At 34.2% G+C, this 27,812-nt stretch overlaps 1 protein-coding gene and 1 pseudogene across 1 annotated transcript; both read right to left on the bottom strand.

Moving 5' to 3' along the window:
• Positions 1-466: 466 nt before the first annotated feature.
• Positions 467-14,340, bottom strand: LOC116127148 (annotated as a pseudogene).
• A 9,880-nt stretch (positions 14,341-24,220) lies between these two features.
• On the bottom strand, positions 24,221-25,672 carry LOC116127147 (scopoletin glucosyltransferase-like). The gene has a single exon (XM_031412808.1). The coding sequence runs from the start codon at positions 25,670-25,672 to the stop codon at positions 24,221-24,223; it is 1,452 nt and encodes a 483-aa protein (XP_031268668.1).
• Positions 25,673-27,812: the final 2,140 nt, after the last annotated feature.

Raw genomic sequence — 27,812 nt, 5'->3', positions numbered from 1 at the left:
TTTACCATAGTGGATTAGTTTCATCTAAACATGGTCCCATGGATGTAGGCAGATTGCATAACCATGTAAAAATGTGTTGTGTGCTTTACTTTTTATCTCAGATCGATGCATTGTTTATATTGATGTTAAATAAGACAACACAAAAAAAACAAATGAACATGTTAAACCCTTAAGTTTAATCAACTTGGTAAAGTGATTAAAATTTTCAAAACTAATAACACAAACCGCAATTCTTGACTTTTAAATGTCCCTAAAAACTGCATCTTGTACAAAAGGAGTAATTGGGACGAATAAATATTGAAAACTATTCATATTATTTACTGAGATATTATTGTTTGCCTTGATCACCAAAAAAAAAAAAAACATTTGAGTATTGATACTTATTCCATGAATCATCGTATAATTAGCTTAGATTAAATAATTGCGTATAAGCTTATTTAAAAGCACTTTTAACTAGGTCGTTTCCTCATTCTGTTGACTGTTGATCAATTTTTTGACATACAACTTCGAGCATCATCTGAAATGCTTTCTCTATGCAAGACTTCAACTTCTTGGCATCAATGAAGCCTTTTTCTACTCCAACAGCAACCCTTAGCACTCCCATATTACTCACTATTGCTATGCAAATACTCTGCAACTCATCTCATCCAATATTTTCTTGACATATTAATAATACAATACTAGGAGAAAATTTTTCTTAATAACTAGGTCGCATGCATGAAAATATTAATTCTAAGATGCTTAAGGCAGTAGCAATTGATTAATTATGGTTGTAAAAGAAAAGATTTAAAGTACCTGAGGTGCACCAACCACCGTGAAGTAGAGACCTTTAACAGGATGATTAGCCAAAGACATTTTTTCCTTTGGCCCGATGAGGTTTGTGATTCCCATACTCGAGTTCTTTAAGGTGCCATGAATAGATCTTAGCTACTGCCTGTGGCAATCAACATCCACATGTTTGGATTAAAGACATTCAAAAACATTTAATAAAATGTGATTAATACTAATTAATTGAACACCGACAGCTCATAATATAATGCCACTAATTGTGTAATATAAATACGCACCTCTGGGCCTTAAATTTCTTCAAAATCTCCAGAAGCTGACCAGTGAGGTAAACAGCTAAAGAGCTCTTCTTGTCATTAATAATCTGTTGTGCTCTAAAGACAAATTCCAGTGGATTTGAAGATGAAGATCAGTTAAGGGAGGTATGGATACATGCAAGAAGGCAAAAGATTCCCCCAAGGGGTCTTGGCATTAGGTTCAACCATATCTTTTACTGGTTTGTAGCTTCGTAAAACCCTGGTATTGAGCAACACAAGTGCTGTGATGTGCCTTGCTCGACTCCTTACTCATCTTGCATGTATAACCGAGTCCCCAAGAAGATTGTTCCCGTAATCACGTCATTAAGAGTCTGTCACCAGTCATCATCAGATTTGTAATCACTTGAAGTGAGATTTTTCGGATTTCATACTAAATCAGATGGTTATTAATTGGGAGGAATATCTGGATGGGAGACTCATCAATATTTAAAAAAGAGCATACATGGCTTCTGGTTGGAGATATGCAATCCCAATCCAAGTGTTGCATGATATTAAAACGGAATATGTCTTTTAACATAAATGCGAAATATGTATCTATGTGAAAATAGATAAAATGTTTCATCTTATAATAAAAAAGAAATTATATTATTTATAACAAGGAGATCATATTGGTACATAATTTTTATCCTATAATAAAGAAGTATGTGTAACATTAATTGATAAAACATATAAAGAACTAATTCTAATTGGAGACATTTGATGGGCACTTACCCAACCTCTCCTGCCAACAGTAGCATTTAATAGTCCCTGGCTCTCAATCTATGAAATAGTGTAAGACTAATACCCACTTGTTAATGACAGCACAATGAGACCCCCTCTAAGAAGTTCCCAGAAGTCACGTAGATTATCTGGCCCCTCTTTGCACCTCCTCTCTTAAATTGTAATTATTTAATATTTAAACCTATATTTGTTCATAGACTCATAGTTCTAACCTTAAAAATTTTAACTTAATTGTTAACACTACGTTATACGAAAAATGATAAGAGTCTAATCCCGTCTCACTACTTGATATAAGATAGGATTCAGTCCACATATAGTATAATAAAAATTTAATGTTCTATCAACCATAAGTGTTAATAAATAATTTAATATTCTATCAATGCGTAAATAAAAGATAAAAGTAAACAACTTTTTCTAACCCAAATAATGGTTTAATGACACTTTATTACCCACAAACTTTTAAAATACTATTTATTACCTAAATTTGTATTCCGTTTTTTTCTTCAGCATTGTTGCAACCCAGACCACCCACTTTCTTCCCCGATTATCACTTACCAAAACATCTCAAACCCTACACCCGCCGACCTGCCAATTGCCAATAAGGAGCGATTAGGGTTTAAGCAGCCGCCCCTCCCAAGTCAAATTATGATCAATCCCAATCACTAAAAACCAACTTCCACCACCAAAAGAATCATGTCCTTCCCTCTTCAAAAGCCCTAACAACCTAGACCGAGTTTGCTCTCTATGGCCGTTAGAATATAAATTATAAATAAAGTGGTATTTTAAAAGTTTGTGAGTGTGAAAGTGTCATTAAGCCATTATTGGGTGGGAAAAATGGTTAACTCCTTAAAAAGGAAAAAAGTGTTACTTTTCTTACTCTAATATAACATGGTCCCATTAATTAGATCCAAAATTGACATTCAAATTATATATATAACATAAGTGATTTATATATTCTATATTATCAGGACGTAACCTATCTTTTATTTTATTTTATTTTATTATTTATTTATTATTTATTTTTGACAATAAAGCAAAAGGCATTTTTTTTGGGAAATCATTTGATGAATTTTAAATAATTTTGAAGGGCAATGAATTGAAAAAGAAAAAATTAATTAGCTGAATTTTATGTATTTCAATACTGAAAAGTGAAAAACATCCACTTTTTTTTTTTTTTTTTTTTTTGGGGGGGGGGGGGGGGGGGGGGGGGGGGGCGGGGGCGTGGGGGGGTGTTATATAGATAAATACCACGGTAAAATTATAAACACCTAAGTTAAAATATTTATATATCGGATTATATTTTTCTATTTTTTTTATATAAGAAAATAATTTTAGCAAATTACAAATATTAGATGTTGATGGTGCTCTAATAATCACTAAATTACCCTAGAGAGAAAAAAGAAACAAATAATTTATTGTTATCATCAAGGTTTTTAAGTGAACTGTGTAGTTTCATTTTTTTTCATGAAGATGAATGAGCATGTTCAAGTTTCAATTTAACAGTAAAAAAAAGTTGTATATTATTAACCATACCGCTCCAACGTTGGCCTTAATTTTCTTGATGTGGATCAGAGAGAAACTCATGTCGCCATGTTGATTGGCCGAAACTCAACTCCATCATCCCCGGATCGTATTGGAGTTTATCATCTTCAACTACAGTACTCTTTGTCACGCTCCAACAGAAATCCGATACTGTCTTTGAAACCACAGAGAATATTTAGGCACAAATCTTCAATATGGTGTTATTGTTGTCACCGTCCTGTTGTGGGAAGGCAACTGAACAGAAGGAAATGTCGAGAGGAAGAGAAGGATCATCAGCTCTTTGTAAACATGAAAGAAGAGCTCCCATTAAGAGAAGCCATCACCAAGCGAATGGTGAAGTTTGAATATTAAAACACCGGGTGCAGTGGTAGTAGGGTATTTGAATATATGAATTTCCATAAAGGCGAGATTTGCGAACTCTTCATTCCTATTTTGGAAATATATTCATCAAGATAGTTGTCATAAGATTCCGGTGAAAGTCCAGAGGGGAATATAGGCACGTTTACATGGTCTTCCAGTGTAACTTCCACTCTCTTCCATTGTTTCTGTCCATTTTCGTCTACAACCTGTGTTAAATTTCCACCCGTTAATTAACACCATATACACAAAAGGGAAATCATAGGGTTTGTTGCTTGTATATATGTATTAAAAAAGGTGAATTAATAATGCATGATGCATGGTGGTGGTATTGAATGGAAAGCAGAAAGTTGTTTCATATAGTTCAATTAATAACTCTACATAGAAACAGACAGGAGATAACGAAGAGATTACGTACCATGACAGAGGAGAAACGTGAGTGATGGGAAGAAAAACACCTGAGTGTGAGACTAGTTTGAGAATCATCAATGGTACTTCAGAGTCAGAAAACAAAGAACAGATAACGAAAGAGCTGAGCTGTTCAAGTATTGCCCCGTGGGGCTACAGGTTCTTTCAGCTCATCCAATGTAGTTTTGCTTATTTGAGCCTATCTCTCAGCTACTAACCACAGACACTCTACTGTTTATATAATCCTAATTGTGTGTACACGTAAGCGTCAAAAGAATAACATCAATGCCAATAGCTTTGGCCATGCTTGTTGCTCACAAATCTTGGAAGTTTGCTAGGATTATCAATATGATTTGAATATATAAATAAAAAAAATCACTACGAAATGAATTCGATTTAAAAAAAAAAAATAAAAAAATATATGACCAATTATTTAAGCATGGCTAAAACAATAGAATATATAAATTAACAGCGATGGGCAGCATAATTAACTTGATCGAAACATGGTTTTGTAGAAGCTGCCTACATGGGCAGTTGGATCAATGATTTGTTTTTCTTATTATAAGGTTACAATACTGCGTGGTCTTGAAATTATCTCAATTTACAACTAGCAATTTTATATACTTACTTCAGCCCCCATTCTCAAAATTTTAAATTAATTTGTTCTGATCAAATTGGTAATTGAAATTAATTATGTGGACAGTCTGGCGATTATGTGGCTGATTAATTACTCTCTTCATTTTATAATTTATAAATGGGAATTTCCAAGTGGCAAATTATAAGTGTGATGGTGGGGAGGAGGTGATAAGTCATCTGAAAAGTGACATATTAAAGGGAGAGTTGCCCAATGGTGATACTCGGGAAAATTACCCGGACAGACAACCAAACCCTAAATTAGGTTTTTTTTTTCTAACTCTACATGAGAAAACGACCTTTTTCCCAAGATTTGATTTAATAACACTTTCCCACCTAAAAATTTTAAAATAACAATTTAACTACCCAAAGTATTTTCTGACCAATCGCCGGCTGATTTCGGTATCGTTACGACCCTACACCACCACCCTTTCATCACTACTCAAACCTTGCTCCCGCCGACCCTACCAATTGCCAAAAATCGAGCAATTTGTGAAATACATAGCCACCCCTCCCAAGTCAGATTTGACTAATCTCAACCACCAAAAGACTCATGGATCCCCTCTTCAAAAGCCCAATAGTTTAGACCGTTTTCATTCTCCGTTCGCAACCGAATTAGAAAGGGTATTTTGGATAGTAAACCGAATATAACTTTAAGTAGTAAATTGGTATTTTAAAACTTTCAGTGTGAAAAGTGTCATTAAGACAAACCTTAGGTGGGAAAAAGTCCTATACTCAACTTCTATTAAAATTTATTCTGAAGCTAGGTTTGGCACTTGGCAGAAGTTCTATACATCCAGTCAAACCTTACCTTATATTGAGCCACTTCACCATAAAAATTTTTAGTAAAAGAGATAAGGAGTATAGGACTTTTTCCTATCCAAATATAGTTTAATGACATCTTCTCACCCACGAATTTTAAAATACCATTTTATTAGTCAAAGCACAATCCATTATAAATTTATTGTGAAGAAGGATAAGATGGTCAAAAGTTTGTTATAAATAAGGGCATGATGGTCGATTAATATTTTGCATACAAAAATTAAAATTTAAAATTGAAGTTTGGATAATAAGGGTTAATGGTTGCCACGTATTTTCTTTGTAAAGTGATTAACAAATTAATCAAATCTGAAATGAAAAAGTGAATAAAAAAATCTAAAATGTTTAATCAAATCTCAAATCTCTCCTGAGAAGAAAGTGTCAAATCTACCCCTACCCAAGTTTACTTATCCTGTCATCCTCACAACAAGGGCTATGGCATTTTCTAGTGTTTTAAGCGGTCTGAAACAAAATTGGCTCAAGCTCAACCCACTAAAAAAATCTCTCACTTTCTGTGGAAATTATCTCTTCGTTGCCAACACTTTTCTCACTAATTCCCATTTTTTGTCTTAATTTCTTTCAATAAATAAAATTAAAACCATTTGCTTTTCTAATCTTGTTTCATCATTATAGGTAAAATCTTGTCAGGAAGTTCGGTTCGAAGAATTTTGGTTAGAGAGGAAACAACTATGCTACCATAGCCCTGTGGTGGCAATGAGCAGGAGAACTAAACTTGGGTAGGGGCTGAAGAACTGAGAAGAAAGTGATTAAAAAAATTAAAAAGAAAATGAGAAGACATGATATAAGAAAAAGAGAAGAAAATGTAAATGAAAGTAAGAAGAAAGTACGAGAACGAGAAGAAGAGAGAGGCGATGGAAGAAAACGAAAAGAAAGAAAAGAAAAGAAAAAAAAATTTCATATTTTATATTTTATATTAACATATTTTTAATAAAAACTAGAGGTATAAATGGTAATTCACATATAGGGGGCATATAAAAAAATTGGGTGCCTTTGTTTAGTATTTGGATATATTTTTGAAAAAAAAGTAAGAGTTGGTAGTTATTACGAGGTATGATTTGAAAATAAACAAAAACACCTTTTAGGTTTGTTTTATATTTAAACACCCCTAATAAAATATTAAAAAATAACAAAAACACTTTCACCACCCATTAAATACTGACAACCGGCCACCACCAGGAGGGTGACCGAAATCTAGAAAGTGGGTGGGTGGGGGTGCTTTTGTCAATTCTAAACTTTTTTTTTGGTGTTTAGTTAAATTAACAAACTTAGGGGGTTTAAAATAATTGAAATAAAACATAATAGTATTTTCAAAATAGAGAAACAAATGCTTATTTTGGAAATGATAGGAATAGGATATGGCAAAAATAGGGAAACAAACGCACCTCATATTTAAAAAGTGGTATATTAGTAATTGACTCATTGATAAATATGGCATAAAAAAAAAATTAATTCAGATAATAAAAGGCATTTTTGTCTTTACAATGAATTAACGAAAATTATTAATAGAACATAACGTCTGAATAGTAAAATAGTATTTTAAAAATATTGGTAAAAAGGTGTCATTAAACCATTTTTTGGGTGAAAAAAAGTCATTTACTCACAGAGATAAGTATTGGTTTAATACTGTAGTATCTAAAAAAAAAAAAAAAAACTGAAGCATTATAATCTCAAGAACTAATTAATTGAGTCGAGTCATCTATATAAATATTTGAAGAACAAAAACTATATTTTTATTAGTTTATTGTAATGTATGTTTGGTCATGAGATTCCAGAGATAGTGTTCCCTAATACCTGGTTTTTTCCTTTAAGGAGACTGAGCTTTTAATAGTGTACACAAAAATTAGCGAACACAAAATCCTTGACAAAAATAAAATTGCCTTGGCGTCAACTTTACCTAATTAGAAAATAAACCATGTAATAATAAAGAATTAATTATATATTCTGACATATATCTGTAATTTGAGAAAGAGATACAGATAATGTTACATTCAATGACCAGTTGTATTTCTTTTTTGGTTGGCTTTGGCATTATCATTCTGAGGTCAGAAATTGTCGCGGAATGCCGTTTAGAATAATTCTCTAACACTTTGTCAAAGTTTTTATTTGTTATATTTCGTCGGCAATTCCAACATTAAGGCTGATGTACCAATGCAAAATACCGTTGAGATATTAGTGTGTACAGTTGTATAATATAAGTTGTTGTTGTTAAATGACCACATATCTCCACTCACATTCAAAAACAAAAGTCTTGCTACATAAGATGTTAACTGATTTCCCATCAATCAAAATTTAATCATTGGTCGTATTCTGGTGATTATGACCATGGCATGGCACTATACCTTACTCAAGTTGCCGTCATATTAAAGGTTGCAAACCAAGTCATGCATAATGAATCAAGTATTCACACAGTACAAGACGATTAAACAAAATAGGAGATATCATCTGAATATCAAACAACTCAGTAATATAGTCCAATCAAATGATCAAACATAATAATATAACCAGTAATTGCTGGCCTTCCGCCCAGGTTCACACAGTACAAGAACGATTCAAACTAACATTTTACATATAATTTAGGTTTTGAGACTTATGAAAAGTAGATATACTGCCCCATGTAGCTCACCAACGTTATTACAAGACTCTGCACCACCATCACAAACAAGTATTCAAATTCAACTGCAAAGGGCCATTTTTGCTGGAAATTGAACTCAATCTTTATAAGTGGCAGTGGATTTGTATAATTTTAGAATTTTTCATATTTAATTATGCACGATGAATTAATTCATGTCAAAAGCAGAGCCTTTGATACGGCATGCCTGACAAAATTAACCATCTTTTGTTTTACGAACAATTCACTCTATAGGGTGTGTTTGGTTCAAGAAATGTTAGATTATTGAGAATGTTATATTAATAAAAAATTAAATTACCTTGAAGATTATTAGGAATCTTTAGGGAAATGTGTTTGGTTAGTTGGAATAAATTAATGAGTATGTTATATAAATTACTAAATTGCCCTCATTTTTAAATATTAATATAATATTATTTTTATTATTAATTTTTGAATTTTTTTTAACCCCCAACATTTCAAATTTAGCTAAAACACCCCAGCTTATATAAAACTTTAATTTGTAATAAAATCACCCCCATCCACCCTAAGTCACTGCTGGCCACCACCACCGAAAGTCACTGAAAATCACTAGGAGTCGCCAATATGATCGTTTCCGACCATATTGATGGCTGAAAACGACCAGATGGTTGTAGATCTGGCCGTTAACAAACATGGCATCGATCAACCAGAAATGAATAGAATAGATCTAGCCATTTCCAGCAAGATCTATAACAATTAATATGGCCAGAAACGGCCATATCGGCAACTCCCAGTGGCTTTCAGCGTCGATCAATGGTGGTTGGTCAATTGCCGGCAATGGTGGTTGGGTGGCGGTGGTAGTCTACAATTTATTTTAAATGTAAGGGCATTATTGTACAAAAACTTAATTAATCAAGGATAAAATTGTAATGGCAGATTAATGTAAATTGTTTTTTAAACAAGAGCATTATTGTCCAAAAATTTATTAATAAGGGATAAAATTGTAATAAAAATAAGATTACCAAATAATCTTAAAATACCTAAAAAGATGTAGGTAATCAGATTATTATTATTGGTTTTGAAAGATTACTAGAATCTTATATTACTTGACAATCAAACGTGGTAATTAAGTAATATAAGATTGACATTACCTTAGTAATCCAACATTACCTCCAACCAAACACACCAATACACCATATATATTAATTACAAGTATGTATTTTGTAATTAAGAGATAGAGTGAATATTAATAAGGACACATTTCCCACCCAAGGTTTGGCACTCTATATATTGATTACAAGTATGTATTTTGTAATTATANAGCCAAAGACATTTTTTCCTTTGGCCCGATGAGGTTTGTGATTCCCATACTCGAGTTCTTTAAGGTGCCATGAATATATTTAGCTACTGCCTGTGGCAATCAACATCCACATGTTTGGATTAAAGACATTCAAAAACATTTAATAAAATGTGATTAATTACTAATTAATTGAACACCGACAGCTCATAATTATAATGCCACCTAATTGTGAAATAATAAATACGCACCTCTGGGCCTCTAAATTTCTTCAAAATCTCCAGAAGCTGACCAGTGAGGTAAACAGCTAAAGAGCTCTTCTTGTCATTAATAATCTGTTGTGCTCTAAAGACAAATTCCAGTGGATTTGAAGATGAAGCATCAGTTAAGGGAGGTATGGATACATGCAAGAAGGCAAAATGATTCCCCCAAGGGGTCTTGGCATTAGGTTCAACCATATCTTTTACTGGTTTGTAGCTTCGTAAAACCCTGGTATTGAGCAACACAAGTGCTGTAGATTGTGCCTTGCTCGACTCCTTACTCATTTCTTGCATGTATAACCGAGTCCCCAAGAAGATTGTTCCCGTAATCACGTCATTAAGAGTCTGTCACCAGTCATCATCAAGATTTGTAATCACTTGAAGTGAGATTTTTCGGATTTCATACTAAAATCAGAATGGTTATTAATTGGGAGGAATATTCTGGATGGGAGACTCATCAATATTTAAAAAAAGAGCATACATGGCTTTCTGGTTGGAGAATATGCAATCCCAATCCAAAGTAGTTGCATGATATTAAAACGGAATATGTCTTTTAACATAAATGCGAAATATGTATCTATGTGAAAATAGATAAAATGTTTCATCTTATAATAAAAAAGAAATTATATTATTTATAACAAGGAGATCATATTGGTACATAATTTTTTATCCTATAATAAAGAAGTATGTGTAACATTAATTGTATAAAACATATAAAGAACTAATTCTAATTGGAGACATTTGATGGGCACTTACCCAACCTCTCCTGCCAACAGTAGCATTTAATAGTCCCTGGCTCTCAATCTATGAAATAGTGTAATAGACTAATACCCACTTGTTAATGACAGCACACAATGAGACCCCCTCTAAGAAGTTCCCAGAAGTCACGTAGATTATCTGGCCCCTCTTTGCACCTCCTCTCTTAAATTGTAATTATTTAATATTTAAACCTATATTTGTTCATAGACTCATAGTTCTAACCTTAAAAATTTTAACTTATATTGTTAACACTACGTTATACGAACAAATGATAAGAGTCTAATCCCGTCTCACTAACTTGATATAAAGATAGGATTCAGTCCACATATATGTATAATATAACTAATTTAATGTTCTATCAACACATAAGTGTTAATAAATAATTTAATATTCTATCAATGCGTAAAATAAAAGACTAAAAGTAAACAACTTTTTCTAACCCAAATAATGGTTTAATGACACTTTATTACCCACAAACTTTTAAAATACTATTTTATTACCTAAATTTGTATTCCGTTTTTTATTCCAGCATTGTTGCAACCCCAGACCACCACTATTCTCTTCCCTGATTATCACTTACCAAAACATCTCAAACCCTACACCCGCCGACCCTGCCAATTGCCAATAATGGAGCGATTAGGGTTTAAGCAGCCGCCCCTCCCAAGTCAAATTATGATCAATCCCAATCACTAAAAACCAACCTTCCACCACCAAAAGAATCATCGTCCTTCCCTCTTCAAAAGCCCTAACAACCTAGACCGAGTTTGCTCTCTATTGGCCGTTAGAATATAAATTTAGATAATAAAGTGGTATTTTAAAAGTTTGTGAGTGTGAAAGTGTCATTAAGCCATTATTTGGGTGGGAAAAATTGGTTAACTCCTTAAAAAGGAAAAAAGTGTTACTTTTCTTTTCTACATTAATATAACATGGTCCCATTAATTAGATCCAAAATTGACATTCAAATTATATATATAACATAAGTGATTTAATATATTCTATATTATCAGGACGTAACCTATCTTTTATTTTATTTTATTTTATTTATTTATTTATTTATTTATTTTTGACAATAAAGCAAAAGGCATTTTTTTTTTGGGAAATCATTTGATGTAATTTTAAATAATTTTGAAGGGCAATGAATTGAAAAAGAAAAAATTAATTAGCTGAATTTTATGTATTTCAATACTGAAAAGTGAAAAACCATCCACTTTTTTTTTTTTTTTTTTTGGGGGGGGGGGGGGGGGGGGGGGGGGGGGGCGGGGGCGTGGGGGGGTGTTATATAGATAAATACCACGGTAAAATTAATAACACCTAAGTTAAAATTTATTTATATATCGGATTATATTTTTCTATTTATTTTATATAAGAAATAATTTTAGCAAATTACAAATATTAGTATGTTGATGGTGCTCTAATAATCACTAAATTACCCTAGAGAGAAAAAAGAAACAAATAATTTAATTGTTATCATCAAGGTCTTTTAAGTGAACTGTTGTAGTTCATTTTTTCATGAAGATGAATGAGCATGTTCAAGTTTCAATTTAACAGTAAAACTAAAGTTGTATTTATTAACCATACCGCTCCAACGTTGGCCTTAATTTTCTTGATGTGATCAAGAGAGAAACTCATTGTCGCCATGTTGATTGGCCGAAACTCAACTCCATCATCCCCGGATCGTATTTGGAGTTTTATCATCTTCAACTACAGTACTCTTTGTCACGCTCCAACGAAAATCCGATACTGTCTTTGAAACCACGAGAATATTTTAGGCAAAATCTTCAATATGCTGTTAGTGTTGTCACCGTTCCTGTTGTGGGAAGGCAACTGAACAGAAGGAAATGTCGAAGGAAGAGAAGGATCATCAGCTCTTTGTAAACATGAAAGAAGAGCTCCCATTAAAGAGAAGCCATCACCAAGGAATGGTGAAGTTTGAATATTAAACACCGGGTGCAGTGGTAGTAGGGTATTTGAATATATGAATTCCCATAAAGGTCGAGATTTTGCGAACTCTTCCATTCCTATTTTGGAAATATATTCATCAAGTAGTTTGTCATAAGATTCGGTGAAAGTCCAGAGGGGAATATAGGACGTTTACATGGTTTCCAGTGTAACTTCCACTCTCTTCCATTGTTTCTGTCCATTTTCGTCTACAACCTGTTGATAAATTTCCACCGTTAATAACACCATATACACAAAAAGGGAAAATCATGGGTTTGTTGCTTGTATATATGTATTAAAAAAGGTGAATTAATATATATGCATGATGCTGGTGGTGGTATTGAATGGAAAGCAGAGTTGTTTTCAATATAGTTCAATTAATAACTCTACATAGAAACAGACAGGAGATAACGAAGAGATTACGTACCATGACAGAGGAGAAACGTGAGTTGAGGGAAGAAAAACATCCTTGAGGAGGACATAGTTTGAGATCATCAATTGGTACTTCAGAGTCAAGAAAACAAAGAACAGATAACGAAAGAGCGAGCTGTTCAAGTATTGCCCGTGGGGCTTACAGGTTCTTTCAGCTCATCCAATGTAGTTTTGCTTATTTGATATCTCTCAGCTACTAACCACAGACACTCTACTGTATATAATCCTAATTGTTGTGGTACACGTAAGCGTCAAAAAGAATAACATCAATGCCAATATGCTTTGGCCATGCTTTGTTGTCTCACAAATCTTGGAGTTTGCTAGGATTATCAATTATGATTTGAATATATAAATAAAAAAAATCACTACGAAATGAATTCGATTTAAAAAAAATAAAAATAAAAAATATTATGACCAATTATTTAAGCATGGCTAAAACAATAGAATATATTAAATTAACAGCGATGGGCAGCATAATTAACTGATCGAAACATGGTTTGCTAGAAGCTGCCCTACATGTGCAGTTGGATCACTGATTTGATTTTTTTATATAAGGTTAATAATGCGTGGTCTTGCAAATTTCATCTCATTACAACTAGCAATTTTAATACTTACTTCAGCCCAATTCTCAAAATTTTATAATAATTTTGTTCTGATCAAATTGGTAATGAAATTTAATATGTGGACAGTCTGTCGATTATGTGGCTGATTAATTACTCTTTCATTTTTAATTTATAAATGGGAATTTCCAAGTGGCAAATTATAAGTGTGATGGTGGGAGGAGGTGATAAGTCATCTGAAAAGTGACATATTAAAGGGAGAGTTGCCCAATGGTGATACTCGGGAATAATTTACCGGACAGACAACCAAACCCTAAATTAGGTTTTTTTTTTTCTAACTCTACATGAGAAAACGACCTTTTTCCACCCAGATTTGATTTAATAACACTTTCCCACCTAAAAAATTTTAAATAACCATTTACTACCCAAAGTTTATTTTCTGACATCGCCGGCTGATTTCGGTATCGTTAGCGACCCTACACCACCACCATTTTTCATCATATCTCAAACCTGCTCCCGCCGACCCTACAATTGCCAAAAATCGAGCAATTTGTGAAATACATGCCACCCCTCCCAAGTCAGATTCTGACTAATCTCAACCACCAAAAGACTCATTGGCATCCCCTCTTCAAAAGCCCCAATAGTTTAGAAAGATTTCATTCTCCGTTCGCACACGAATTAGAAAGTGTATTTGGATAGTAAACCGAATATAACCTTTAAGTAGTAATTGGTATTTAAAACTTTCAGTGTGAAAAGTGTCATTAAGAACACACCTTAGGTGGGGAAAAAGTCCTATATCAACTCTATATTAATATTATATCTGAAGCTAGGTTTGGCACTTTGGCAGAAGTTCTATACATCCAGTCAAACCTTACCTTATATTGAGCCACTTCACCATAAACATTTTTAGTAAAAGAGATAAGGAGTATAGGACTTTTCCTATCCAAATAATAGTTTATGACACTTTCTCACCCACGAACTTTTAAAATACCATTTTATTAGTCAAAGCACAATTCCATTAATAAATTTTATTGTGAAGAAGGATAAGATGGTCAAAAGTTTGTTATAAATAAGGGCATGATGGTCGATTAATATTTTGCATACAAAATTAAAATTTAAATTGAAGTTGGATAATTATAGGGTTAATGGTTGCCACGTATTTTCTTTGTAAAGTGATTAAACAAATTAATCAAATCTGAATGAAAAAGTGAATAAAAAAATCTAAAATGTTTAATCAAATCTCAAATCTCTCCTGAGAAGAAAGTGATCAAATCTACCCCTACCCAAGTTTACTTATCCTGCTCATCCTCACAACAAGGGCTATGGCATTTTCTAGTGTTTTTAACGGTCTGAAACAAAATTGGCTCAAGCTCAACCACTAAAAAAAATCTTCTCACTTTCTGTGGAAATTATCTCTTCGTTGCCAACACTTTTCTTCTCACTAATTCCCATTTTTTTGTCTTAATTTCTTTCAAATAAATAAAAAATTAAACCCATTTGCTTTTCTAATCTTGTTCATATTATAGGTAAAATCTTGTCAGGAAGTCGGTTCGAAGAATTTGGTTAGAGAGGCAAACAACTATGCTACCCATAGCCCTTGTTTGGCAATGAGCAGTGAACTAAACTGGGTAGGGGCTGAAGAACTGAGAAGAAAGTGATTAAAAAAATAAAAAGAAAATGAGAAGAACTGATATAAGAAAAGAGAAGAAAATGTAAATGAAAGTAAAGAAGAAAGTAACGAGACGAGAAGAAGAGGAGGGCGATGGAAGAAAACGAAAAGAAAAGAAAGAAAAGAAAAAATTTCATATTTTATATTTTATATTAACATTATTTTTAAAAAACTAGAGGTATAAATGGTATTCACATTATAGGGGGCATATAAAAAAATTCGGGTGCCTTTGTTTTAGTATTTGGATTATTTTTTTTGAAAAAAGTAAGAGTTGGTAGTTATTACGAGGTATGATTTGAAAATAACAAAAACACCTCTTAGGTTTGTTAATTTACTAAAACCACCCCTATATAAATATTAAAAATTAACAAAAACACTTTCACCCCACCCATTAAATACTGACAACGGCCACCAACCATCGGAGGGTGACCGAAATCTAGTAATGTGGGTGGGTGGGGGTGCTTTTGTCAATTTCTAAACTTTTTTTTTGGGTGTTTAGTTAAATTAACAAACTTAGGGGGTTTAAAAATATTGAAAAACATAATAGTTTTTTCAAAATAGAGAAACAAATGCTTTTTGGAAATGATAGAATAGGATATGGCAAAATAGGGAAACAAACGCACCCTCATATTTAAAAAGTGGTATATTAGTATGACTCATTGATAAATATGGCATAAAAAAAATTAATTCAGATAATAAAAGGCATTTTGTCTTTCAATGAATTAACGAAAAATTATTAATAGAACATAAAGTCGAATAGTAAATAGTATTTAAAAAAATATTGGTATAAAAAGGTGTCATTAAACCATTTTTTTTGGGTGAAAAAAGTCATTTACTCACAGAGATAAGTATTGGTTTAATACTGTAGTATCTAAAAAAAAAAAAAAAAAACTGAGCAATATAATCTCAAGAAACTAATTAAGTTGAGTGAGATCATCTATATAAATATTTGAAAGAACAAAACTATATTTAATTAGTTTATTGTATATGTATGTTTTGTGTCATGAGATTCCAGAGAATAGTGTTCCAATTACCTGGTTTTTACCTTTAAGGGAGCTGGAGCTTTTAATTGTTTGGTACACAAAATTAGCGAACAACCAAATCCTTGACAAAAATAAAAAATTGCCTCGGTCGTCAACTTTTACCTAATTAGAAATAAAACATGTAATAATAAAGAATAATTAATATATATTCTGACATATATCTGTAATGTTGAGAAAGAGATACAGTAATGTTACATTCAATGACCATTGTCTTCTTTTTTGGTTGGCTTTGGCATTTATCATTCTGGGTCAGAAATTGTCGGCGGAATGCCGTTTAAATAATTTCTCTAACACTTTGTCAAAGTTTTTAATTTATATTTCGTCGGCAATTCCAACAGTAAGGCTGATGTCCAGCAATGCCAAAACCGTTGAGATATTTAGTGTGTACAGTTTGTATTACTATAAGTTGTGTTGTTAAGAACACATATCTCACTCCCATTCACAAACAAAAGTTGTGCTACATAAGATGTTAATCTATTTCCCATAATCAAATTTTAATCATTGGTGTATCTGGTGATTATACCATGCATGGCACTATACCTACTCACCAGTTGCCAGTCATATTAAAGGTGCAAAACCAAGTCATGCATAATAGAATCAAGTATTCACACAGTACAAGAACGATTTAAACAAATAGGAGATATCATCTGAATATCAAACAACTCAGTAATATAGTCAATCAAATGATCAAACATTAATTAATATACCAGTAATTGCTGGCCTTCGCGTCCAGGTTCACACAGTACAAGAACGTTCAAACTAAATTTTACATAATGTAGTTTTGAGACTTATTGTGAAAAGTAGATATACTGCCCCATTGTGCTCACCAAGTTATTACAAGACTCTGCAACACCATCACAAACAAAGTTATTCAAGTTCAACTTCAACTTTTTGCTGAGTGGAAATTGAATCAATCTTTATAAGTGGCAGTGGCTTTGGAATATTTTAGAATTTTTCATATTATATGCTACGATGAATTACTATTCATGCAAAAGCAGAGCCTTTGATAACGTGCAGCCTGACAAAATTAAACCATCTTTTGTTTTACGAACAATTCACGTCATAGATGGTGTGATTTGGTTCAAGAAAGGTTTAGATTAGTTGAGAATGTTAATTAATAAAAAATTACATTACCTTGAGATTATTTATGAATCTTTAGGGTGAAATGTCGTTGGGTAGTTGGGAATAAATTATAGAGTATGTATCTAAATTTACTAATTGCCCTCATTTTAAATATTCATATAATATTATTTTTATATAATTGTTGAATTTTTTTTACCCCAACTTTCAAATTTCTAAAACACAGCTTATTAAAACTTTAATTTGTAAATCACCCCTTCACCCTAAGTCATCTGCGGGCCACCCCACCATTCGAAAGTCACTGAAAATACACTAGGAGCGTCGCAATATGATCGTTTTGACCACCCCAGTATTGAGGCTGATTAATTTAGACTTTGATCCCAGAGTGTGCCTTGGTACACATTCGTATAACACCGCACTGCACGCTCAACCACAACAGAATTTACGAATTAGACTTAGTCATTCATTTACGCAAGATCTATACAACCTTATTTTATTGGCCAAGAACTAAGGAAATTATCTGGCACACTCCAGCGTTCGGCCTTTTTTTCCCCCCCATTCCGCTTTTCGACTCAATGGTGGTTGGCAATTCTTGCCGGCCAATTGGGGTGTGGGGCGGTGGTAGTATCTACCATATTTATTGTAAGTGAGTAAGGGCATTAATGTTATCAAAACTTAATTAATCAAGGATTACAAATTGTAAGGCTAGATTAATGTAAATATGTTTTTTAAACAATGATGCCTTATTGTCCAAAAAATTTTACCTTAAGAAGGTGATAATTAAGTTGTAATACAACTAAGATACCTACCAATAATCGTTAAAAACTAAAAAGATGTAGGCTAATTTCAGATTATTATTACTTGTGTTTGATAAGTTTTACAGAGCGAAGCATACGTTTAGAATTACTAATTACTGGACAAGTGCAAACTTACAATTCCCAAGTTAATCAAGAAACATTACAGTATCAAGTACTCCAACCAAACACACAATACACCATATACTATACTTACATTTAGTCACTGTACTTCGTGAATTCAAGAGACTGTCTTGTGACTATTTGATAAGGACACCATTCCCACCCAAGGCTTTGGTAACTCTCCTACCGATTTAGTATGATTACAAGTATGTGTATTAATTTATATTTATAGAGTTGACTATTAATACGGATACCAAGAAGGAAAAAACTAATTATAAATATCAAGTGGGAAAGAAACATTTCTCACATCCCAAGGTTTGCGCTCCAAAATCGCCGTCTTCTCACCACATTATGGGCCTTTTCTTTTGCCTCAATCAGGAGATTTTTTTCTCCACCCGCCCCATGGGTTGTTGATGACTCCAGTGGTACACTCAGGGGGGATGCGATTTACGGGATATCTACGTAATTTTCCCCCCCAAGGAACCTCGGAACACCATCACAGTAACGGTTCTGAATAACAAAAGGAACCCACGAACTGAGAACATGTGGAGTTACACGGTTCTAAATTCAATCGAAACTGGAGCCGAGATGGACTGTAAAGTTTTCACCTGCCTACACAAGGTACTTCTAAAACAAATTAATTTTTTACCCCCTATATTTGTCATGAAAATGACCAAATATATATCTATAAAGTTTACAATACTACCATAGCAAACTTAAGCCAAACCTTAGCTTTTAGTAGTTTGCACACTCTTTGAGTACTCATCATTTGTTGTCCATGTGACTACATAAATCCTTTATATCTGGCAACATTGAATTCAATCAAATTCATACAATTCACGTTAATAAAATTTTAATCAAAACACAATAGCACAAACAGGTCCAAGTTCGGGGTACCACTTGCAGGTTCTTCTGCCTCGATTCTGGGTTCTCGGTTCCCAGAGTTCTGACAACACGTGCTAGAACCGAAACTGGAACGCACCAGGCAGTCCAGATGATCAATACCTATGAATCAGAAACTACCCGCACTCCCAAATTGTTTATATTCCACAGGTAGGTTCCACTTCTATTCCTTTCTCTACCCTTTTGTTGCTTAAACGACCCTACCATTACTCTGTACAACCATAGGTCAGCCAGGGCTGTGATTATGGTACTACCAAGACCAAGGTTAGACAAGCCCTTTAGCTTCTTCAATTTTTTGGGCCAGACGAGTATGTTCTGGAATTGTGAGTTGGTTTGGAGAGGAAAATGTGGGATCGACACCACATGTACAGCTAGTACAAAATCAAGAAACTTAAAAGGAGAACTCTATTATTAGGATAGCTTACTGGAATGTTGGTGTTTCTGGCGAGAGTTACCGGACGGATAGGGAATCACTCTTGGAAGTTCAGCTCCCAAAAATGGTCGTTGACTCCCTTTTAATAGAAACTTACCTGATGAGGAGTAATGTACAAAGCTATACGTTTACAAATGTTGAGACTTTGGCGGAAGAGTACGCCGTGGCTAAACAAAAGGTGAGGGTTAATGACGTAACGGAAGGAGACCAAAACATGGGCATTTCGTATTTTAAACCCATCAGATGAGGAAAGAAATAGGGGAACATTACATCTTCACTCTTTGGTTCTTGAGCAATGGTTATTGACTACGGGTCATGCCTGAAATATGAGGAGTTTGACTTGTGGCGTTTTCTACCAAAATCTCTTCAGACTGGGAGAGTGACCTCATAAAACATAATGTGAAGGTCCTTGAATATACCTAGCTATTACTCGTATATGCAGGATTAAGATGATTTAGATGTTATGGATAGAGTGAAAGTACTAGGGAAGAGGATAAGAAAAACTTTTTTCGAGCTGGTAATATAAAGCACCCGCCCCCGATGGATCTGGTGCCCCGTTTTTTAAACAAGCTTGGAGCATCGTGGAAGGATGGTGGAGGCTATCCAAGATATTTTGGTTAGATCGGGAAGATCCAAAGGAAATATTGTCCCATTCTAGCCTCATGCGGAATGTGAAAAACTCATCCACTTGTCATGACTTTAGACCAATTTCTTGTTGCAACATAATCTATATATGCATCTCGAAGATTATTGCAAATAGAATCAAGGATGCACTCCTAAGCTTTGTTGATCGAGCATAAGCTGCTTTTGTTAAAGGTAGAAAGATTGGAGACAACATTCTTCTTTACCAAGAGTTTGTGCGCCACTATGGGAGGAAATCAGCCAAGAGTAAGAAATGTGCCTTGAAAGTTGATCTGATGAAAGCTTTATGACTCGGTGAATTAGGACTTCATCATCGAAATCCTTAAGGGGCCGTTTGGATCATATAGGATGCGTTTGGGTTACTATTTCTATCAGTATTTGGGATACAATTTTTGAAATTTGTGTTTGTTTTATTATTTAAGAAATTGTATTCAATAAATACTACTCCTATCATATTTGATAGTTATGTTGGTGGGGTCTACATCTGCAATTTTTTATTTTTTATTTTACTTCTTTCTTCCTTTCTTCCTTTCTTCTTCTTCCTCTTTATTTCTTCAGTCTCTCTCCCTTAACCACCGTGACAAGTCTCTCTTCCACCTACCATCTGCCCTTTTTTATTCTTTATTTCTTTCGTCTTCTTCTTTATTTCTTCAATCCCTCTTCTTCCAAACACCAACCACCGTTACAACTTCTCTTCCACCTGCATTCAACCTCTGGCGAAGCTCAGTTAGGCCGATCCGAACCATTCTAGCGCACAGCTCCCTGCTTATTTTACATAAAGACAACATGACGACTGAACTGTGGGCAACACATATGACTAGTTCATAATTGTTAATGGAGTATATATGTACAAACGATTCTAAAGGTTGATAATTAGTAGCTTTGTCATATATGTATTAATGTGGTGTTTTTAAATAGTTGGATTAGTACTTAAAATTAATATGAGTTTTTTTTTTTTTTTTTTTAATATTTAGTGGTTACGAAATTACCAATCTAATGTTTAATATTATTAAAATGTAAATTAATAAGTTTTTAAGTTATAATAATAAATGATTTTAACAAAATGCACCAAAATATTATATTAATAAATCATTTATAAAAAATATATCAAACAAATATTTAACAATTTATTCAGCACAAATAACAAGGTCAAAATACTCTACCAAACACTCTATTATTCAAATCTTATTCTCGTAATAATAACCCAACCCAAATCTCTAATACTATTTCAAAAATCATATCCAAAATAACAAAACAAACGGACCCATAATGTTTTATTATAGGGGTATATTATATTAACAGAAAGGAATATCACCTTAAAGATTACTGTGAATATTTAGAAGATGTGTTTGGTTNTATATATAGAGTGAATATTAATAAGGATACCAAGAAGAAAAATAATAAAAATAAGGGAGAAAGACATTTTCCCACCCAAGGTTTGGCAAAACGACCTTTCCCACCCATTATGGGCCTTTTCTTTTCCTAATTCAGGAGATTTTTTCCACCCCCCTGGGTGTTTCTGACTAGGGGTGAGCGATTCCGGGTACTATGTATTTTTCAGAGGAACTGGAACCACACAGTACAGGTTTCCAAAAAAAGGAACCAGAACTGGAACCTGTTAGTTCCAGTTCTTAAATTCAAGGAACTGGAGCCTGAATTTCAAGTTTCATTCCTTACCCAGGTACTCTATAAAAAATCAATTACCCCCCTATTATTTTAGAAAATGACAAAAATATCTTAAAAGTTTACAAATACACCCATAGCAAATTAAGAAAACCTACATTTAGTAGTTTTGAACTTTTGATTACTCATTCATTTGTGTCCAATGTGACTCATAAATCCTTTAATCTCTAGGCAACACTTGAATTCAATCAATTCATTACAATTCACGTAAAAAATTTTAATCAAAACCAAAGCACAAACAGGTTCCAAGCCGGGTACCCACTTCAGGTTCTTTTCCTCGATTCTGGTTCTGGTTCCAGTTCTGAAACCTGTAGGAACCGAAACTGGAACCGCCCAGTGTCAGTTCCAATAAAATGGAATCAGAACCTACCCGCACAATGTCAATTCCAAGTAGGTTCCAATTCTATCCTCTACCCGTGCTCACCCCTATTTCCAACCATAGTCCAGCCAGGGTTGATTATGGTACTCCAAGAAAGGTTAGGAAAGCCCATTTTAAGTTCTTCAATTTTTGGGCCCATGACATTAGATTCTTGGAAATTGTAGAGTTGGTTTGGAGAGAAAATGTGGACGACAACCCCATGTACCAGCTAGTGACAAAACTCAAGAAACTTAAAAGAGAACTTAATTAGGATACTTAATCGTAAGGAATGTTGGTGTATCTTGGAGAGAGTTAAGGAGGCTAGGGAATCACTCTTGGAAGTTCAAGACAAATTGGTCGTTGATCCTTTTAATAGAAACCTTATTGATGAGGAGAATGGTAAAGCTCTTCGTTTTAAAATGTTGAGCTTGGCGGAAGAGAGCCTTGCTAAACAAAAGGTGNCAATATTTTTGAGGTCAGAATGCAAGTGGTTTACAACAATTTTCCTAAGTTGGATTCTTCCGTAAAGTAACATATTCATTATCCTGATAATTTATTTAACCAAGCTGCGGACACCCCATCAAATTAACATATTACAACAATATATTTGATTGGTTTTCCTAGCAACTATATAAATTGATAACAGAAATTTATTCATTATCCCAAGGCATAATCAAGTTACGAAGTGCTTGAATGTTTAACAATCTTAAGTGCTTGCAGGCATTAGCATGGTCCAAGGGAAAATATATTGGCTTCACCATTCTTAGTAATTGATTATGGGAAATAACCTTTAAGCACCGTTTTAAAACCCAGACCAAACCAGCTAGTCAGACTGGACCGGCCCCTAATTCGGTCTGGTTACATTCTCGGGGTGTGTTTACTGGATTTCAAACCTGAAGGGACTGATGTGTAAATCCTTAGAGGTGTATTTTCTGGATTCAAACCTGCAGGACTAATGTGTGATTTTTTAAGGGTGTGTTTGCTGGATTTTAAACCTGCAAGGACTAATGGGAATTTTGCAGGGGTGTGTTTGCTGGATTTCAAACCTGCAGGCATTGATAAAAATTTCTCAGGGGTGTGTTTACTGGATTTCAAACCTGTTGGATATGCTGACGTTGCGGTCCAGCTGGTCGGACTGGCCAACGTTGGGACCCGGCCTCTTGACCGAGTCAAGGTGGGTCTGAGTTTAAAAACATTGCTTTTAAGTCTAAAACTTCTAACGTTTCTACAACAAAGTTATCCTCAGTCCATTAAAGTTTCACAAACTGATTTCGTTAATATTATTATTAACCTTTACTGGCTATTAATAGAATTAATCTTACTCACTTTAACTTGCTGACTTTTATTCAAATAAAATACTGATTTTTTAAATCATATAAAATAAACAAAGATTCATTGATATTGATAGGTGTTCAAACCCGTAAAATAAAATTTGGATAAGCAAAGTGTTTAATAAACTTTCAATGGAATGAACATGCTTTAAATCAAAAACATGCTTGTAAAAGAAAGTATATATTGAAACCCTCGAAGGGTCTTTCCACTTCTTCTCCTATTTAGCCGAAAATTAGAAAATATAATTTAGATTTCTAAGAGTGCTCGAAGTTGAGACTTCTATTACTCCTAAAGAGATTATAAGAACGGTGATTTACTTTATATATTTAAGGTTAAGAACTTAAGATCTGTAGCTGCGGAAAATTTACCATCAATTGCTAACTTGCAGAGGTTACAAACTTTGCATTTAGACGGGTATCATCTTTCTTTTTCTCTACCAAGTTGCCAAAGTTGAGGCATCTTATTGGATTCTTTCACTGGAATTCCCTGAAGAATGCATGTTTCACTGGAATTCGCAGATAGCGACATGGATGAAGTCTTCCCAAATTTTGAATGCCTAAGGTTAACAAAACCAATGGATAAGTTTTCTACTTGCGCTTCTCTTTGACCTTGGTTTACCTTCAAGTTAAGTTCTTATATTCGATTGTTAACTGCAACAAATGCTGTTTATAAATGATATGATATGCTATTAATAGCTGATAGTTAATTCTATACTTTCCAATTCTCACGCCTTTTTGTACATTTTGATTTCCTGAATTAGATCCTTCATGCCATTGTAAGATGACCCCCCTTCTTCAACAGCTTTCTTTGCCAATTCCCCGAGGCGATCCGCTTTATTCCTCATCTCTAATGCTTCATCTTCATTACTCATAACTGCACAAATAGCCTTCTTGATCTTATCTCTCTCTATCAAAGGTGATTCATCCGTCGCCCAAATCTTCCAAAACTCATTGCCTACCGGAACTCCAAATTTAATCACTTGTGTTACCAGCTTCTCATTGTAGAATTGCTCCGCGAAAACAGGCCAAGTAACCATTGGTACACCAGCACTCACCCCTTCCACAATTGAGTTCCAACCACAGTGTGTTAAGAATCCTCCAATGGCCGGATGCTCAAGTATTAAAATTTGCGGTGCCCAGCCACATATAATCAGTCCTTTTCCACTTACATTTTCCTGGAATCTCTCTGGTAACCAGAAATCACAATCTTTAGAGTCTGAAACTTTTCCGACGACCCAAATAAAGGAATGTCCTGATTCTTCAAGTGCGCAAGCTATTTCTCTAATTTGGGCTTTGCTGAATCTTGTCAAGCTTCCGAAACAGATGTAGAGAACTGAATTGGCTTCCCTGGAACCAAGCCAACTCAGGCAACTGTGTTTAGATACACAACTATTGCCCCCTCTTTCAATTTTATCATCTGTATCTCTATTAAACATTGACACAGGGCCTATAGACCACGCCCTGATTCCGATATCTTTCCTAAAATGATCGACATAACCTGCCTCCAAATCATAAAAGCTGTTAACCAACACCCCGAAGCTGTCCCTCTCTGCTTTCTTGATCTCTTCAAACAAAGAAGAGAATTCGTTTTTGGTTTTAACAATATCCGGAAGCTGTGATCTTGTGAGTTTCACTTTGTCCGGCAAGCCTGGAACGATAAAAACTTCGGTTTCCAGTTTGATATCATCATGAGGCTTATACCGATCAATGTTATGCGAGATACAAAGATTAAAGAATCCACTGCCACTAAAAGCAAGCCTTGGAATGCCGAGTTCATTTGCAAGTTGAAATGTCCATGTATATAGATTGTCAGAAACAATACAATGAGGATGGTTTCGACGAAAGAGATGTTCAAATTCCGGTCGGAGTAGTTCCAGGGCGCGAAAGAACCTTTTGTGCATTTCTGGTGATGTAGCATCGTACAAATTTTCACAGCCTTCAGGTAGGCCGGCTTCTACAGAAGGGAAACGAAGGATCTCGAGGGAAATTTTCTGCCCGAATCGAACATCTCGAGCGATGGAATTCTGAAAAGAAAGAGCATTCTTTGTAGTAGTTAAAATGGTGACCCTGATGCCATTTGCAGCAAATAACCTGGCCATGTCCACCATTGGCATCATGTGACCTGGTGCCACGTAAGGAAGGAACATTACGTGAAGTTGTTGATCTTCTGAAACCATAGTGGATTCTCAAAGAGATGAGTTGAAGAGAAACAGAATGCTGGTTAATTACTTTTATGATTCATTATATGTTTAAGTTTTTGTGAAAGGGTAATATCTTTTCAGGATTCCATTAGTCTAAGAAATTGGAGAATAATTAGTCAAACTAGAGAACCGGATTTTCGCATGCTTAAAATAGGAATCAGAAGATGGATAAGGGAAAGCAAGATTTTAGTTAACCATATAGGTTATTTCTGGTTTTGAGTCAATCAATTGACACATGTTCAATTTATATAACTCTTTCTTTTAAGATATATTGTCTCCTACATTTAATTTTTTTTTTTTTTTTTTTTTTATATATATTTTGGGTTTCATATAGGAAAATATACAAGTTGAATTGCAGAATATTACTAGAGCTAACTCCGGACTCGATGTTGTGTTTCATATATTATGGGTATTTATCTTTTAATTTCTAGTCAAACAATGAATTTACATGGAAATTCAATGAAAATTTCAATATAAAAGCAACCAAATTTCCACTAACTGTAGCAATAGTTTGTACTCAATAGATACATTTTTAGTCAAAAGTGAAAGTTGATGGAAATTCAATGCATGAAAACTTCACTATAAAGGCAAAGCATTTTCCATTAATCGAAGTAATAGATTGTGCCAAAAAGCATATAAGCTATTATTCGTTTTCAAATTGGGTTAGGTAAGTTTTGCACAAATTGTCAATTCTTGAATATTTTATTTGAATGGTTCCTATTATATCTAAATTAAGTCATTTCCAAAATACAATAATTCAAAGTGTCTTAATCCTAACACGGAAAACTATATCATAATTTATGAATATATATATAGTAAAACTTCTCTATAATCATCATTATTTTAAAACCCAGCCCGGCCCGGCTCGGCCAGTTTAACCGATTGAACTGAGACCTAGAAGCTTCAACGGGCCGGGTTTATGTTTTTTCAACTCATCCAAAACCCTACGATTTGGGAGGATGATCGGCGAACAATTGCTAGTCGGGATGTTGGGGCTTTTGAAGAGAAACTGCCGCTAAATACAATGGTGGTGACGGCGTTGATTTTCGGTGAGTAAATCGACCAAAAATCGAACAAAACAGTCAGCGGCAACAACCGGCTTTTGCCGGCAATTGGCGAGGCTAACGAGGGTGGGGTGAGGTGGGTTTTGGTAGCGAGGAAGAGGTGAGTAATTTTTGGGTGATGGGGAGGGTTTTCAATGCCGGCGTCGATGAGATCTGGCCTAGAATACCAACGTCAGTGTCAGTGAGATTTGGCCGAAATTGAACCTATTTCGGCCAGATCTTGGGTATATTTTAAGGGGAATAGGTTCAAGGGACGATTGGGGTTGCATCTGGGGTGTCGCCGCCGCCAAGCAGTCGATGACTGATTTGTATTTAGGGTGTGTTTGATAAATTTCAAACCTATAGGGATGTAACAAACTTTTAGGGGTGTATTTGCTAAGTTTTAAAAGTTTTTGCCAACCGGTTTAACCGACGGTCAAAGCGATTAAACCGGTCAACCCGGGACTCGGCAAAGTCATCCCGGGTTGGGTTTTAAAACATTGATAATCTTAATGGTCGAATCAAACTAATTTTATTACTATGAGGAGGTTATAACTTAATAGGAGTATAGTTACAAATAGGGGCGAATCCAGGAATTTCTATTAGGCTGGGCCAAATAAAAACTAATTGTACATAACATTCATATTCTATCTTTCTAGTCAAAATTGTAACAAAAAGAAAAAAAATTACATTTACTATTGTCCTTGGCGGGGCTTCATATTGAGGAATTATTGCATGACCATCTCCTTATCAACACTGTCAAATATATCTTTCTCAACATATGGAATTAGGCTATCATTCAAGAATTGATATCTCATCCGATTGTGTAAATGAGTCTTCACAATTTTCATAGCAGAAAATGTCCTTTCTACACTTGCAGTTGCAACTAGTAAGGTTAAAGCCAACGTGATGAACAAATATACCAATGAGTAAATAAGATGCTTCTTCTTTTCAACCATTTTCTAAGCAAGACTAGTAATATCATTTAGTTCTGAAAAATAACTATCCAAGTACATATCATCAATGTAATTATCAAGTTGAAGTTCAAATGCCATAAGATTAGTAAAAGAAAA

Source organism: Pistacia vera, unplaced genomic scaffold (genome assembly GCF_008641045.1).
Source record: "Pistacia vera cultivar Batoury unplaced genomic scaffold, PisVer_v2 Contig189, whole genome shotgun sequence".
NCBI lineage: Eukaryota > Viridiplantae > Streptophyta > Magnoliopsida > Sapindales > Anacardiaceae > Pistacia > Pistacia vera.
The sequence above is the reverse complement of the archived record's forward strand: the minus strand, read 5'-3'. Positions and strand labels throughout refer to the sequence as shown.